The sequence below is a fragment of the Xiphophorus couchianus genome, chromosome 6 (genome assembly GCF_001444195.1).
Source record: "Xiphophorus couchianus chromosome 6, X_couchianus-1.0, whole genome shotgun sequence".
NCBI classification, from domain to species: Eukaryota; Metazoa; Chordata; class Actinopteri; order Cyprinodontiformes; family Poeciliidae; genus Xiphophorus; species Xiphophorus couchianus.
Genome location: NC_040233.1, coordinates 20,576,569 through 20,594,372, shown reverse-complemented (window position 1 = coordinate 20,594,372; position 17,804 = coordinate 20,576,569). Strand labels below are relative to the sequence as shown.

Genomic DNA, 17,804 nt, shown 5'->3' with positions numbered 1-17,804 from the left:
TAATTTCGTTGTCCTTATGTAAACGTGACATTAACAACAAAGAATTCACTGATCGATTGACGTTATTTATGTACTATTATTCATCTTTTGAGGATGTTAATGGTTGTTTGAAGTACGTCAGTGAAAAAATTACAAATATGATGCTTATTAAGATGCAATCAAAAATAAACATTACAGTGTTTTTTGTTTAAATAAAAATGCAGGTTTAGGCCAAAGAATAAGGGGGGAAATGTGTGGTTGCCCCTAAATTGTGTCAAAGAGCTTTAGTTATATTTTGACAAAAATATTTGTCTTTGAAGATGTGACTAACAAACATAATGTGAGGGAAACATTTTAGTATTTATGGTTTGGGCCATTGTGACACAATAGGGGTTGTTCTCCACAATAAACATGTTGTACAGTAGTCCCTATTGGAAAAACAAAATTATTACACTGTTCTAAAACAAATTCAGTAAATTAAATGGAAAGTATAGCTATTTAAAGCTAAAATTATGTGAAATTGAAGGCAAAAATATCTGCAAAGGTAAATTTATTTGAAAATATGATGAAAAGCTGAGATAAATTTTGTTGAGCTTGAAGGCATTAGTCTATAATGGGTATATTCAAAATCAAATCAATGTACTTTTTATCGGCTTACTGGCAAATTATATCAATCAGTCCCTCCAGTTTCTTGGGAATTATCGTAGAAATTCACGTAAAATAAACAACTGTGTCAAAAACTGTCAAACAGCTGCCTCAGCATTAAATGATGTCAGATTATAATCCATGATCCATACAGTGAGTAGTAAAAAGTTGCATGTGCTGTCATAAATAAGAGCAAATATTTCCAGATTAGTACCACAAACACTCTGATTTTTATTGCAAAAAAATCACAAAAATAATCACAAGGACTGAAAAGATGTTCGATAATATTTAATTTTAAGAATTCATTGATATTTTAACAGTTTGTGAGCAGGTTTTATCAATACATTCTGGCACAAGCGGCTCCTTAAGAGCATTCATGATCTTGATTTGGCCCAAAACGAAAACGAGTTTGACACCCCTGGCTTAGATCAAAGAATATTCATGTGATAGAATGGCCTAGTCGAAGTACAAACCTAAATTCAATTGAGAATCTGTGGCAAGGCTTTAACGTTGCTGCTCTCTATCCAATATAAATAAACTTAAGCTACATTAAAAAAAAAAAAAAAGAAAACAAATTTCACTGTGTAGACATAAAAACCTGCTTCTTCAGTGTTGGATAAATATTACAGGTGAAAAAATTTCAAATACTCCACACCTTTAAATGATGTATTACTTTGTTTAGATCTTTTAACAAAACAAGCCCACTAAAACACATTGAAGTGTGCAGTTTCAAAATGTCAAAGCATCTAAGAGTTGTTATATTTAGATGCTACAGGAGTTAACAAATATTACTGAAATACAAAATCTGCTTTGCTAAAAGCTCGTTATGCAAACAGTTATTCAGTTTGCAGGATTTTATGTTATGTAGTTTGTATTTAGACACACCTTTACATAATGGTACCCCACGTAGGGCTTATATGAATAGTTTAGTGCTACAAAAGGTGAATCATAAGCAAGAAAACCATGAATAAACTAAATTGGAAGTGGCTCATTTCAAAGTTGTGTGCTTGTGCAGCATAAATAAATATGAGACAACAAAAGTATTATTCTTTTAATAAAACCTTTGGCATCAATCACATTCTGTCCAGTAAAACCTGTGTGTGTGTGTTACCCTTATGTGAGCAGCACCGGCACATAAGCATCTGTTTGTCCAGACTTTCAAGATTAAACTGCACATCCCGTCACGCAACAATTCAAAAAAAAAAAAAAACCTCGCTGAGAAATAAAACAAAATGTACTCACAGGATTTTTATATATATATAATTTCATTCACCTCTCAAGAACGAAGAGTAAAAGGTTACAGTCAGTGCCATTGGAACAACCAAAAAATAAATTATTTTTTTTTCCTTTTGTTTGAATCTGATTTGTTTCATCTAAATAAAAAAAAACAAAAAGAAAACAGATGTTGGTGACTTTTGAAGAACTTTTATAGTAACCGCCTGAGAACCCCATCAGAAACTGAGATGGCTCGATCAAGAAAATCCAGAAAAACAGCAGATGTCAGTGCCGACCGAATGTGTCGCTAACAAAATGAGGAATGGAGTTTGTTGGTCAGAAAACAGAATCATTTCAGCAGTTCAAGGGAACCATGAACCAAAAAAAAAAAAAAAAAAAAAGGAAAGACACCAAGTCCCTCAACACCCACTCACACACACCCCCTTCCCATGTTTTCTACTTCAAACCCCCAACATTGGGTCGTGTCCCGACCTCAGGGAAAAGGATGCACAGCAGCCACAACACCCCTTGAATGACGGGACAGTTTCTGGGGAAGGATGGGTTAAGAAAAAAAAAAATAGATAATCTGTTTTAGCTACGATGTCTCAAAGCTCATCTTTGGGCTTTGACTCGTCGTCTTCATTTTCTGTAAGAATCTCGTCCTTTGCATCGTCGTCATCCTCCTCTTCGTCTTCGTCGTTGTCTTCATCGCCCTCAGTGGCTTGCTCTTTGTTCTTCTCCTCTTCCTCTTTTCTCTTCACCTCATCTTGCTCTTGCTTCATTTTCTTCTCTGGTTCCTGAATAAAAAGGTTGCAACAATCAGACTAAGCTTCTTGTTGCCTTAAAGGTCACATTTGTTTTTTTATAGATTAGTAAGCAGTTCAACAAAATTAATGGTACAGCTCTGTTTAGGGTATTTATAAACAGTCAAAACACATAAGACTAGACAAAAGTTTAGATTTTTTTTATTACTTCCATTTTTAAAATTAAAGAATTTTATTTAATCATTTCTGATTGGCCATGACATCTTCATTTAGTCTTAACATCCTTTCATTTTCATACATCTTATTTTGTCTATTACATTTTAGAAGTTTTAAACAGATTTTGATTATTTAAGCATTTTTCTATTTTTTTCCTCCAATTCAGCTTCCATATTTTCATCATATTACAAATAGTAAAACTATTTTTTTTTATTGAATAATTCCCTCAAATTAGATTTTTCTGGTTTCATTTTCTTATATATACTTGAACAATATTTTTAGTTTTATTTTCAAGTACAATAGATAATTTTACTTTTGTTTTTTTAATTTGACTGTTTTATTGGTTTTACATTCATTTATAATTATTGCTACTCATTTAAAAAAATAATAATTGTGAGACAAATCTTTTTGCTCTAGGATCAGTCTAACTTTTATTTAATAAACTCTCACAAGCCACCATCATACCTTCGTCACACCCCACGTCTCCTTCCCGATTTCTTCTGCTTCCTTCACGTCGTCGGTGATCACAAAGTTGTCAAAGATCGTACCAGATTTCACCTAAGAGGCAGTTACAAAATGTTACACTGTTCTTGGTATTTTGTTTCTGCAACAACAACTTGGCAACATAAACGTCTCCTCACCTGCCAAAGGTCAAGGCCAAGAACGCCAACGTTGTCGAACTTGTAGATGGCGGAGTCGGGACTGTAGTCAGGATTGTCAATTTCAGGATGCACCCAGACTCCCTTGTAGTTTGGGTTGTCGATCTGTTTGGGTTTCCACTCTCCCTGTAATACAGGGGAAAAAAAACAACAAAAAAACAATGTGTCAAACAGGAACATCAGCACAATATCCAATTAAAGAGAGAAACCAATCAGGCTTTTGGTTCGTTGAGGTCTGAAACTGGTTCACATTTTTTGGAATCAATTGAAAATGAAGAAATTTATGCTTTAAACCTTAAATTCCCACAAACCTGAAAGCTCTTTAGAAAAAAAAAAAAACAACAACAAACAAACAGTTTTATATTTTATGGCCAATAAAGGGAAAACAGAACCAGTCCAACCTCTGGTCCATCTGTATTTGATCGTTTCTGTGTAAATGTGGCCTACTTTGTACTCTGGGTTGGGGATCATCGGTGGCTCCCATTCTCCATCCATGTCTTCATCCCAGTCTTCAGGCTTCTTAGCATCAGGATCAGGAATGTTCTCAGGTTTATCCCAATCCTAAAAACAAAACAGTACAATTTAAGGTTTCAAGTAACAATATAAAGAACATTAAAAACAAGGGAGAGCAGAGGATTAGGTTTTCTCACCTCAGGTTTGGTGTCATCGGCATCGTCAATCTTGGGGCGGTCATCCCAGTCTTCTGGTTTCTTGGCTTCAGGATCCTTAATTTTCATGGGAGGCAGGAAGTCCCAGTCTTCCTCCAAGCTGCCAGATTCCACTTTCTCATTGTCAATCTTCACCTCGTAGGTCTGATCTGGGTTCAGGATCAGCGTGTACAGGTGGGTCAGCTCATCATCCTGCAATGAAACAAAGAGGAAACAGTTGAGTTTAACTTCTTGTGAAACACATGACGACACCTTGGAAGGTAAATCTTCAAAACAAAATGTTACCTTGCACTTAATCTCTTTTTTGATCAGGTGATTCTTGCCCTTGTAGTTAAAGATGACATGAACTTTCTTGGTGCTGTAGCCACAGATGTCGGGGCCTGGATCAAACGAACACGGTTAACATAAATACTTAAAACTATGAGCATTAATTCTTCATAGCTTACAGACCATGATTTCTTTTTTACCATTTCTATTCTAGTTATATCTACCAGTTAACAGAATAAAAAAGCAATAATTCCTATTATTTTGTTTTATTTCTACTGATTATTTTAGTTCCCATTTGTTTTATTGTTGAAGTATTTCTTATCATGCATTTTTCTCATATTTTTGTCATTTAAACCACTTAACAGTTACAACCACTAATGTATTTCTTTTGCTACCATTAATATTTATGAATAATATAATAGTAGACTTTATTTACAATGTCCTTTACATCCTGAGGTTTTAAAGAGTTTTAACAAAATGGCTATTAATTCCTACTGTCATAATATTACTAATATGCACATTTTATCAATTTTTCCTTGTTTGTTCTTCACTTTACTCCATTTTAATTACTGCCATTTTTATACGATATATATTCCTACTTTTATTGTTATTTTAATACATATATTTTTATTACCAAACATGATGTAGTACGAGGATTCCCCATGCATTTCGGTCTGCTCCAAGTCAGAGGGGAAGACCTTCACGTAGCCGCCACCACAGTCGATCTTCTGCTCATGCTTGACTGTAAACTGAATGACCAAAGGCTTCCCCTCGTTGCTGAACGGGTCGAAGCGGGCAGAGACGGCGTAGAAGCGGGCATCTTGGCTCGTCTGCAGACCTGAAGTGGAAAAAAATACATTTGAGGAGTGCAAAAAAAACCTGATTTGTATTAATTATAGTTAAAAAGATGCTTCAATTGATAGATTGCTTCTGCACAACCTCTAAATAATTTTTGCAAATAAATTAAACATTTATTCTAACCAAGAAAAAGGCTTCGTTTATCAAAGATTGTTTGTGAAGTTACACCAATTATCCCAGAAGTTAATTCTTTGAAATCCTATACTTAAGTTGAGCTTGGTGACATCATAAAGATTATTTTAAATGCTAATTTGTTTTGACATGCAAGTCTGTTGGACAATTGACATTTTAATGGTACAACAAGGACTAAATAATAAACCTGTTGGAGAATAAGGATATAAAAGACAAGTTTCTCTTTCACTTTAAAAAACGAAAAACAAAAGTGGAACAGTCATGTTATGACCTCTGAAGCATATGTGATTAACATGAGCCCTTATATGTATGGCGGTATTAACCAATAAGCATCTGTTTGGGCTAAATAATGTTAATTACCTTTGTCTTTTTCAGCATCTCCATAGAAGTTTCCTGCAGTCAGTTTCCACTCTCCATAGTCAGACTTGTGCTTGGAGTTCACCCAGCGACTTCTCCATTCATCTGTCCGAAGAAGAAGAAGCAGCAGCAGCAATTTGACGGTTAATGACTTTCTAGAAATACATCAAATTCAAGCCCTGATTCGTAACTCTAGTATTCAATTGCACTGTAATTATAACCAGTTAGTTTCAGAACATGTGGGCGACGAAAGACCTCACATTCGTAAGATTTGCGAGCTAAAAAGGAAATTTAGCTAACACAAATTACCATTAATCGCATCACTAAAACAGATTTGTAACCTATAGCTCCGAATGATAGATGTCACAACTGTGTCGTAAATTTAAAATAACCTGGGTCAGAGTGAGACTTACCACCGTCCAGAAACTCCTCCCGAAAATAAACCTTAGCGTGAGCGCAGTAGACTGCAAATATTACCATAACTAAACCTAAAAGCTTCATTTTTGCTCTTTTCAGCTGCACGTCCCGCTACTTACAGAGGTACCTCCGAGCTAAACGGCAAGTAGTTTGTGGAAGAAGGAAGAGAAGGGAATATTTTAGAGTGGCTACGGCGAACAGATGGCTGCCTCTGATTGGACAGCGGCTTGGTGTGTCTGGACCAATCACGGTGGACCACGAAAACACAGGAACCAGTGTCGAATGAAGCTAGGTCAGCTGACCGTTTTTTGTTCTGTTGCCATAATGGGCATTATCCAGTAGGGGGTGCTAAACGAGACCCCGTGTTTTGGGTTCATGTCATGTTTTGCATATTTGGTCAGGCACTTCCTACGTTTAACAATGACTTTTTCACTATTGTTATTACTAGAATTAACTCTACCCTTTCTCTCTCTATCTCTCTTTCTAAAATATTTCAGAAAGATTTCAGAGTTTCCCGTTTAATACAGTTAGTTATAACTCAAAATAAATTAGCTTTTCGTTTCTTGTGGTTTAACTTAAGTTCAGCTAAAGTATGTTTTAGTGTGCTAAATTAAGCAAATGTCAACAATGATACTTTTATGAAGGAACAAACTGTTTCATCCAAATTTGTATTAGTTTCTAGGACAAATTTAACAAATTTGCCACATACATGCACACCTTATCTTATCTTATCTTTTTGTATAGTTTCTATTGTGCAATGAGGCCAATCTTATCTACTCTGTCACAGTAAACACCAGGCTGATATTCTTCATATTCTATTGTTGTATTAAAGATTACCCAGTGGAGGGCGCAATATTCATCAACAAGATTACAATCTTTTATTGCCATAGTGAAAATTATCCACAAGATGGTGCCAGTATCACCTAAACAAAAAGTTTGGTCCGCTCAGTAAATTCTTGGGGACATCAAATACTCTTTACTTTGAACATCGAAAAAGTGGACAGAATAAACGTCACAACAATCCACTGTAGCAGCTGGCAGTGTAGAAGATTAAAGCCTTTATGCCTGCAAAATCTCATCACTGTTGTTTTTTACACATCATGACAGCAATAAACAACATATGCTGGTTTTAGCAAAGGAAAAATGTGAAAGAAATTCGGTCACCCTTTTTAATTGAGGTTGTGAATACAAAGCTCGCTCTTCATTGGACAAGTGGTGATATATGGCAACTAACAAAATTAATCAAAAAATCAGGTTTGGCAGTTGATCAACAAGGTTCAAAGGCCTTAGAAATGAAGTTATCTTCTTCCTTGATATCATTAAACAGGCAAAGGCATTACCAAAACGTTCTGGCAATTATTTTGACAATATATATATAAAAAAGAAATATTGAACAACAATATTTAAAATTGGTGGGACAGAAAGCCTAGAGGTTAACCACTTAAATTGTTCTGTGAAACCACTTCACAGGTTTTAAAGAGAAGAGTAAATTTACTGCAACTGATTCAGTTTGACTTGAAAGCAAGTCCCTAATTAAACTACATGTCATCATTTTGTTGAAAAACAAAATTACTAAGAACGAAGAAGAAACTATGTTACTATACCAGCACATACCTTTGGTGCTACAACACTTTCATTCTCTACAAGATAGTAGAGTATGCATAAAAACTAAAGTCAGCGTGTTTGGAATAGCTTTCTGATGGGCCCATTTGTTGTCTGTAGTAGGGGAGTACCACAAGGACCACTACTGGGATCACTGCTGTTCAGTTTGTAGAAATTATAATAGATGGTTTGTGTGAGCAAGGCTGCTTCCATACTGGAAGAATATTATTGAAGTTTAGGAAGCCTTTCGAATGACTTGAAGTTGCTTAGAAGTTTTTGTTTTAGCCTGAAAACCATTGAGATCCCCCAGTGCAATCTATTGAGTCTTACAACAAGAGTGTGTTTCCCTCTGGAGTTTCTGTGCCACAAACCACAGGATACAAAAAGAAACAAAATTCATCATCATTATTTTACTCAACATAGGAAGGGATGTTTTCTTCCTTCAGGCAACTCATTCCATTTTGATGCTGATGCTCTTGGAGGGTGGATTTTCTTCCAACACCAGATTTGTTTCTGCATGACTGGATGTCTGTAGTTCATGTCTGGAGAGATGCTGCACCACTCCGACACCAAAGCAGTCACCAAGTACATTGGTGGCAGTCCTTAAACGATCCCTGTCAACACAAAGACAGTAACATCTGAGAGGTTAGGAACTATTTTCCAGCTCACAGATTTTCTTGTGTTTTATCTCTGTTTTTGTATTTCATTGTGCAGATGTGCCTATTCTTACCTAACACCCTAAAATTATACGAAGTGGTGTACTTACAAAATCCAGTCAACCATGAGGAGCAGTGATATGTCTTCAGTGGGCAGTCCTGTCGAGCTCAACACAATCAGCATGGTTACCATGCCAGCCTGCGGGATACCAGGTGCACCCGTGCTTGCTGCTGTGACAACCAAACTGAACAAAATAAAAGAAAATAATGCCGTGTAAGAGCTACTTTGTATAAGTCAACATCACTTTAATTCACTCAGGACCTTAGTTTTCTTTAGGGCAAGTCAGAAAAATTGAACTGTGCAGCCCTACAAAAAGTATTCCTTTAAAATATTGGTATATAATTCTGTTAAGTCCTGCTTCTAACCCTGTTAAATATCTGATCTGGAAATGTGTAAAAGGGTTTTATTTTAACAATAATATAGATGTGAAGTTTGTCAAAATTTGTTCATTCTTTGAATTTATTTTGTTTAGTCAATAAGTTGTTTCTCCTAACATTTATTGGTGTTACTGACACCAACTGCCAAGAGCAGTTTGGCACCACCAACTGCCCAAACTGCCCAGGACAGTTGGTGACCACCAGTTTGGCTCCAAGGGCAGTTTGGCAGTTACTTGGGGTGGCAGGTGGTGGTGCCAAACTGCCAAGGGCAGTTAGTAACCACCAGTAACTGACAGCTCCTCCCTCTTTTTCTGTTACTGTCGGTAACTGTGGTATGTATTAGGATCAGCTCTGTGTTTTCTTTACAAATATTATGTCTAACATATATTTTTAGACAAATTTAATAGTTTCATGAGTAATTTTGCTACGTTTTCTGTAAGTTTTTAACTGATATCATTGGTAACATTGTCCATTTGAGCCATTTAATAAATGTTAACTCCTGCCAGCTGCTATTAACTACCGTTAACTTCTCATTGGGAGCTATTTCTTTGTAATTTGTCTAGGGTTATTTATTATATTTTATTTTATGTGTAGGGGCAGAAGCTGCTGGGCTGATGTTAACCACCGACTTGATTTCCTCTTTTGCTAGAATAAATGCAATGAACCTGAATGTGTCTGTCATGAAGTCAACCTGAGACAAACACAGAGGGGTTACAAATGACTATCTAAAACTTGAGGCGTAAATTATAGGGAGGTGGTTATGGGAATGCAAAACAGATGAGTTCTTATTTACAAAAGGCAGCTGTTTCTGAAAGTGGCTTGAATTTAGGAGATTGTCTAGTGAATGACATTAGATTAACAAGGGAATTAAACTCAAGAAAACAGCTAAATGCCATAAACTCAGGAACTAACTTTGCAATGAGGAATGGCAGAAAGGTGTTCTACAAAATATTAATTTAAGCAGTTAACACTTTTTAGATTCTTAAGGAAAATTTCTTTTCACCAATATATTACTCAGTTTACTTTTTGTTGATGTATGATTGCTTTTGCAAGGCATTGCAGGTAAGCAAATTCCCTTCAAAGTACCTGAGGACAATAATCTGTTCAAAGTTGAAGTCCATGTCGTTGACCTGAGCTATGAATAAAGCTGCCACTGCTTCATAGAGAGCAGCACCGTCCATGTTCATAGTGGCACCTACAGGCAGCATGAAGCTCGTCACCTGTTTGTCCATCTTCAGATTTTCCTCCATACAACGAAGAGTAACAGGCAAGGTTGCAGAACTATTAAAAAGCACATAAGATATAAAGTTATGCTTTAAGGTCCTTCATTTTTGATTGTTTGCAGTAATTATTTTTAACCTGGATGAAGTCCCAAAGGCCGTGCTGAGAGCCTGGAGGATTCCTCCAAAAAACCTCAAGGGATTCTTTCTTGTGACAATAAGGTAGATGAGCGGCAGCGTGACGCAGCCGTGGATCATCAGCCCAGTGATCACAGTCAGAGTGTACATGCCAACATCACGACCTATTTCTGCATCTTAACAACCTGCCCAGCCAGCAGGAAGATGATTCCCACTGGAGAAGACCTGTTATGAAAAGAGGTGTAATTAAAATGGAGATGCAATTACTTTTCCAAACAGTAGATGGAGCCAGAGAAAAATAGTAAGTAAGCATATTTCCACCAAATCATGCACTCATACACAGCAATTTTAGCTGTTTGAGTCAATTTAATGACAAGATACAAAGATAATTCAAAATTAAGTAAACAGTTCAACCGGTTAATCGATAGTCTTCCCTTCTTACCAGATAGCTATGCTAACAAGAAGCATAATGGCTTTATTCATGCAGTTGAATAAATCCCTCAGAGGTTTTCCCTCTGACCCCATACTGCTCAGGATGAGGCCAAAGGCGACAGAGAACACCAACAGACCCACAACATTGATGCCGTCTGAGGTTCCTGCTCTTGGTGCTAAACAGCAGATAAAGTAACAATACATATAATAACAACAAGGCCAACAGCAGAATAAGAAGTGTATGGCAGGACAAAAATCACAGATTTATAGCAAAAAGACTCACTGTTTGTTGTATTTCCTGATGAATTACTGCTGGGATTAACTGTTAAAAACTATTTAAAGAACATAGCATCAAGATGTTAGTACCTTACAATTGTTTGATTGTGAAATAACAACAAAACAATTGCACTAGCTTACTTTTCTGAAACAAGCTTCCACCAGATTTGAGGGAAACATGTTTCTATAAAATACATAATCATAGAATCATTCTTTATTCAAAATATAAAGTGGCAAAAATGTATCTCCACATGACTTTTGTACAGACCTGATCAGATCCAGGAAAGCGTCCACACTGTGCACAGTCTGTGTTTCAGTAGGAGACGACTCGGACATGTGTCTGGATGATTTACCTGGCTGGATGAGAACCGCCAGGAAAATGCCAGTGAACGCAGCGATAACAGTGGTTACCAAGTAGTAGATGAGGGTCCGAAGCCCAATTTTTCCAAAATCTTTTCTGTCAACATTTGATATGCCTGAAATTTAAAGTGGAAAAGTGAGTAAGACATTTTTCTTTATAGATCATCATATTTTTATTTCAGATAAAAAATGACCAGAGAAGATACAAAAAATATATCAGTTATTATTGAGAAAATATCATTGGTGATTGATCCAATCTTCTTGACAGAACTGGTTTATTCCAGCCAAATTGATGAATTTGAAAACTTTAGCTTGTTCAGATGTTCGCAGATGTTTGCAGATGTTCGCAGATGTTCAGGGTCACCAATGTGGAAGTCAGCAGACAAAGACAAAAAAAATCATTTGAGTCTTGTTTTATTCTCAATGTCTTACAATCAAAACCAAAAATATAATGTAGTACAACCGCTGGTGTCTTCTCACCTCACCTTCTCCCCTTCACAATAAGAGTATACATTTGGGTGTGAAATATATACATTGTATTCGCCACAAGCTGCCTGTTAAAGTAGTAAACTATTCATGTTTGGGTAACCTCTGGTGAAACTGAACTGTTGATTTTACAAGCAAGATGATTAATTCTCAAGATAGAACCAATGTGGCTTTATTAGGCAAACTGTTTGCTATAGCCAAGCTAAAAGCCAAAAAGCTGATCTGACCTGCAATTAGACTTGAAACGACAAGAGGAAGCACCATCATCTGCAGGATTCTCAGCAGCAGCTCTCCAGGAAAAGTTAAATATGCTATGTCTCTCTTAGACATGTTAACATGTCGCAGAGCAAAGCCCAGTCCAATCCCTTAGAAACACAAACATATACACAGTTTTCCAACAAAGGAAAAGTTTAAAGAAGCAAATGCAAGAGAAAATACAACATAAAACTGACGACTTCTTACCTACTGCAACAGCAGCCATTGTGAGAATGACAAAGGCATTCCTCTTGAGGAAAATCCAAATATTAAATTCATTCCTAATTAATTCATCTTCACCTAAGGGCTGAGAACATCTTTCATTTTTCTCATTATCTTCGGGTTTAGCAACCTCCACCAACTCTACCTCCGACATGTTCTCAGAGCTCGGAAGCATTGATACCTACATTATTGCAGAAACATGGAGAAAATGAATGATGAACACTTTTAGCTGGTGCTTGAATGAATACATCACTGTTCAAAAGCTAAAACATAATGAGTTGCAGTTTAAAACAAGATATGTACATTTTCCTTCAAGTGTTTCCACTAAAAAGGCTGAACAGTCTTACCAGCTGGCGTTTAGAAATCCTTGATAAAATAGACCTTCTGTGGATTGAAGAAGTGATTCAACTTGACTTATACATCTAATTTTGAGGAAAAAAGAAAACAGTTTGGGCCAGCTCTGCTGTTATAGTCTAAGAAATGTTAGCTTCCACTGAGGTAATGAGTGAAAGATTTACATTTAAGGAGAACCGCCCAACTCCCTTTTCAGCACAGTTAACGCTAAAAACCACGAAGATGTCTGAGAAGGAAAACATACTTGCATTCTATTGCGCTGTAAAAACGTGGTACGAGATTATATTTTTACAGTGACAGGTTGAAAGTCCATTTCTTTTGTTCTTGGACATATTTCACAGAACAAGTTTTACTATAACAGAGGTCTGACTTGTACTGTACTTTGTGAAAGTACTTTTTCTACAGATTATTATCTTACTACAAACCTCAATGTATTTTGTTGGGCAAAGTTGCTTCATGTACAATGATTGTACTTGTTTCTCCTCTGCATTTGAATCCTCCTCTACAAACAGGCTTATCTTTTTATGGTTAAGGTGATAATCGAGTGGTGCTGCTATTAAATTGATATGTTTTTGGATTCTTTTGAAACTTTTGCTGAAATTGGTTTTATAGTATTTGCAGATTTACTCAGCTCACTTTTTTTTATAGCATTTTTGATCACAGCTAAAGCTAGCTCATGAATTTTAAACATGTTGATGAAAGTTTTTTATTTGATCGGTAATCTTTCGTCCATCGTCCAACCACTGTAGTTCTTTCCTCTAGTTCAGCAAAGAACTGGTTTCTCAGATAGTTAGCGACTACTAACTATCTGTATGGTGGCCAGGAGGAGGTTAGATTAGAGACGCTGCTCTTTTGAAACAACCAGTTCAGTTTGATGTTTCTGATTCGGACATCTCCTCCACAGCTCCCTCTAGAAAGAAAAGTCTTAGAAATATTAATTTTGTGGGAGAGGGCTTTTACTTTTGGTTTAGATTTTTCTGTCATAAAACCATCAGAAGCATAAGCAAAACAACAATATCAAAAACAAAATAAAACCTCCTTTCCAACAGATTTGTCTTTATTTTCTTAAAACTCTAATTTTCTAATCTCATAATTTTAATTTCAACAGAAGCTCAACACATGAATTTCTTCCATTTTGGTAATTAGGCTCTTGGGGATCTGTTTGTCGCTGCAGGACGGGATTTCTGCAGTTCATGTCTGGACAGATGCTGCACCACACCCATGGAGATGCAATGTCAAATACTTACCAGCAGATAGAGCCAAAAAGAAATATTCAAGCTTATGGGAAACTATAAGTATTTTTCCAGTAAATCATATTATTGATGAATGCCTTATGACATGCCCTCTTAAAGTAAAGTTCATTAGGAAGATGTATTGAAAACAATGAGCAAACATTATAGAAATATCAGAAACTCAAGCATATAAAACAAAACAGAAAAGTCGGCAGGTTTAAATGAGTCTTCCCTTCTCACCAGATAGCTATGCTAACAAGACCCATAATGGCTTTATTCATGCAGTTGAATAAATACCTCAGAGGTTTTCCCTCTGACCCCATACTGCTCAGGATGAGGCCAAAGACGACAGAGAACACCAACAGACCCATAACATTGATGCCGTCTGAGGTTCCTGCTCTTGGTGCTAAACAGCAAAGCAAAAGTATTGTTGAAATATTTATGTACAGTAGAATAACAAGAATGACAGCAGCATAATGATTATAATGAAATCTTTGGAGTTCCTCATAAATCACTATCTGGATAATCACTTTTTAATTTCTTCATTTATGACATTTACTTTATAAATATACTGATGATACAGACCTGTATATTGCAGCTCTCCAATGTTTCCTCTGGACTACTTTGCTATATTTTATATTTTATAGGAAAACATTTACCTTTAGGAGTATTTTTACTGCACTGTACTTTCACTTGAATAATATTATTATGAAGTACAGCTACTCTTACTTGAGTAAAATACCTGACAAGTGAGTATTTAAGAAAAACATTGTATATTTATGTTAAAGTGACCTCTGCACATAAGTTATGTTGTTCTAATGATATTTTGTGTCTGTTGAGCCATTTGGAGACAAAATGCAGATAAATTGTTACTGGAAGGACTTTACCCTGTTTTAACAAATATATACAATGCCTAATGCAATTACTGGATTGATACGTTTTATATAGTAAAAAAGGGTTTAGTAAAGTGTTTCTTCAGCTTAAATAATATTATTTCGAAGGAAAAATACTCACTTTTGGTAGTCACATTACCTACTGCTAGATGATTTATTGCAGATTCCTTGCTGTGACATGTTGTTCTATACTGAATAACATTTTTACCGATTAGTACTTATTGACATCACATATTTAAACTCATCAGAACCATCTTACTTTTCTGAAACAAGTTTCCACCAGATTTGAGGGGATCATGTTTCTGCAGGAAATAAATACATGTGAGGGTGATTCTTTATCAAATATGCTAAACAAAACAAAACAAAACAGTATTGGTTGTCTTTTATTCATACCTACGAAAGAGGATTAGGGCCACCGGGAAAAAACAAAGAATTCTGAGATTAAAGTCAGAATTCTGACTTTAATCTCAGAATTCTGACTTTAATCTCAGAATTCTGACTTTAATCTCAGAACTCTGACTTTAATCTCAGAATTCTGACTTTAATCTCAGAATTCTGACTTTAATCTCAGAACTCTGACTTTAATCTCAGAATTCTGACTTTAAACTCGGAATTCTGACTTTAAATTCTTTTTTTTTTCGGTGGCCCTAATCTTCTTTCGTACATAGCTGATGAGATCCAGGAAAGCCTCCACACTCTGCAGAGCCTCTTTTCTGCCAGCAGAGGGCGCTGAGGCACGCCTGGACGGATTTCCCCGGTTTGATGAGAACAGCCAGTGAATGCAGCCGTAACCGTGGTTACGAAATAGTAGATGAAGGTTCGCAGCTCGACTTTCCCCAAAAGCCTTCCTGTCTACATTTGACATGCCTAAAATACAAAGAACCAGTTAGTATTTACAGATTTTTACTGGTTTTTGAAACCTGAATAAACCCACCATAAACAAAGTGCAAAAGTGAGTTAGATAATTCTTTCTAGCAACGTTTTTATGGGTTTGTTTTTATTCTTTTCATAGCTTTAACAAGCCTCTTCTATACCCAAATGAACTCAAGTTGAACTGTAGATCTTTACCTGCGATCAGAGTCAAAACGACAAGAGGAAACACCATCATCATTTTCAGCATTCTCAGCAACAGCTCTCCAGGAAAAGTTTAATATTTTATTTCTCTCTCAGAGATGTTAATGTGTCACAGAGCAAAACCCAGTACAATCCCTTAGAACCACAGACAGAAATCAATATGTAAGATTTTCCATAAAATGACAATTTCATTAGAAGAAATACAAGCCAAAATAGACCTTAAAATATGTAGATTTCTTACCTACATATTTACAACACCAAGCGTTGTGAGAATGACAAAGTTATTCCTCTTGAGAAAATTCAAAATCTTAGCTTGGCATCTAATCAAAATTACTTCACCTGAAGGCTCAGAACGAATTTGGTTCGTGTGATTTTCTTCAACTTCAATCTTAACAGAATCCACATCAGACATGTTCCCAGAGACAAAACAAATGAGAAACTGCTAAAGTTTAACAAACTCTCTGTTTAGATTAAACAAGATTTATTTAAAAGATAAATAAATGCAATTCCTCTAAAAAGCAGCTTCCTGGATGGTATTACCAGCTGAAGTTCAGACACCTCAATAAAAGAGTTTTATCTGCTTTTGTGGCAATACGGCAAAACCAGAAAGCAGAGACGGGCAAATTCAGCTTGATCTGGGTACTTACTGTAATAATGAAAAGAGACAAACAGGTTTGTCGGTTTTTTATGTTTCACCCTGTGAACAAATAGATCCTTCTGCTAAGATACTGAGTGGCACATTTAATACATGCTAACGTCAGCACAGTTATGGATAAAAACTAGAGACATGTTATGGAAATCTTAGGTTAAAAACTTCAGTTTAGTTTAGATTTTAATATTCATCCACTGGAAAACATTTGAGCTGCATTTAGTTGTGTATACTCTCTCCTACTCTTTAAGTCAAATAAATTTAGTGAGTTTTAGATTTTTAACCTAAATATGTGAGTTTGTGAAAGATAAACTTACAGCTGTACGTTGTGTTAACTTTTGAATAAACTGGAGTTTTTAGGTTAGCACTTACAAAAAACTGAAGGAAGAAAAAGAGAAGAGTGGGAACTATTTCCCAGAATGCTTAGCGGCATGTTTTTGTATCCCGAGATGGAAGTGTGTTAAATTGATCTGACTCTTGTGTGTTATTAAGGTAAATGTTTATTTTAATGCTTCAGGATAATGTCCTGTTTTACACTAAATGTTTTTGGACTGAATTCATTGAGATGTTTAATAAAATTCGTTATCAGATCATGCTCACATTTATTCATGCAATTTAAAACAAGAATTCAAATTATTCTAAAGTAAAATAAGTTACTTGAACTTGACATTGTGAGTAAAAATAATAGAGAAATGTGGCTCTTTAACAAGGTGAGGGAAGTTTTTTTTCTTGCATATTGTGAAACAATTATTTGGTTTAAATTGCAGCATTCAGTTAAAACTCACAATTCAAGATTTATGAACTTAAAAAAAATGTTTAGACCACTTCTGTCTGGTTATCAAATCAACTTCATGAACTTTAATTTCTGAGTTAAAACCAAAACATTTTTCTTGTTGACTTAAATTGCACTTTCAAGGCAGAATAAGGACTTTCATTTTCAAGTTAAACCACCTTCTAATGTTTTACAGTGCAGTGTAGTCATATACTTTAACTCTTTTCATTTGGTCTTGTTAAAAACACCAACTTATGATATTTTCTGATAATTTTATTTGACACAAAGTACCACTATTCTTGTCAAATGGAAGGAAAGTGATTCATGGTTGCAAAATGTTTTACAAATAATTCACGCTGATACCCGTAAACGACTTCCAAATGCCTCTAGAAGTCACTTAATCAGAGAAGTTATACTTATCTCATTTTTACAAACAAAAACACATTTAATCTGAGTTGCTGAGACCAAGGAAAACAAGCAAACTGTGTAACTTTTCCAGCCACTTAAATGCTGCTGTGTGTCATGTTTGCTCTGGTTACCACCCACATGAGTTAAATCACAGAACAAA

The 17,804-nt window shown here is 35.7% G+C and overlaps 1 protein-coding gene and 1 pseudogene across 1 annotated transcript; both read right to left on the bottom strand.

Moving 5' to 3' along the window:
* Window positions 1–1,661: 1,661 nt before the first annotated feature.
* Window positions 1,662–6,349, bottom strand: calr3b (calreticulin 3b). The gene is made up of 9 exons (XM_028021213.1): window positions 6,174–6,349; window positions 5,764–5,865; window positions 5,048–5,251; window positions 4,432–4,526; window positions 4,129–4,338; window positions 3,926–4,039; window positions 3,461–3,604; window positions 3,285–3,377; window positions 1,662–2,636 (listed from the first exon to the last, which is right to left on the bottom strand). The coding sequence occupies exons 1-9, from the start codon at window positions 6,259–6,261 to the stop codon at window positions 2,445–2,447; spliced, it is 1,242 nt and encodes a 413-aa protein (XP_027877014.1). The 5' UTR covers window positions 6,262–6,349; the 3' UTR covers window positions 1,662–2,444.
* A 683-nt stretch (window positions 6,350–7,032) lies between these two features.
* Window positions 7,033–12,859, bottom strand: LOC114146818 (excitatory amino acid transporter 1-like; annotated as a pseudogene).
* Between the last annotated feature and the right edge of the window lie 4,945 nt (window positions 12,860–17,804).

Bases quoted from the DNA above. Each gene is read 5' to 3' on its own strand.
- calr3b (XM_028021213.1), bottom strand. From the start codon at position 6,261: ATGAAGCTTTTAGGTTTAGTTATGGTAATATTTGCAGTCTACTGCGCT. The intron at 5,866-6,173 runs GTAAGTCTCACT...TTCTTCGGACAG, and splicing joins GGAGGAGTTTCTGGACGGTG to ATGAATGGAGAAGTCGCTGG. The intron at 4,527-5,047 runs GTAATAAAAATA...CGTTTGATCCAG, and splicing joins CTCGTACTACATCATGTTTG to GCCCCGACATCTGTGGCTAC.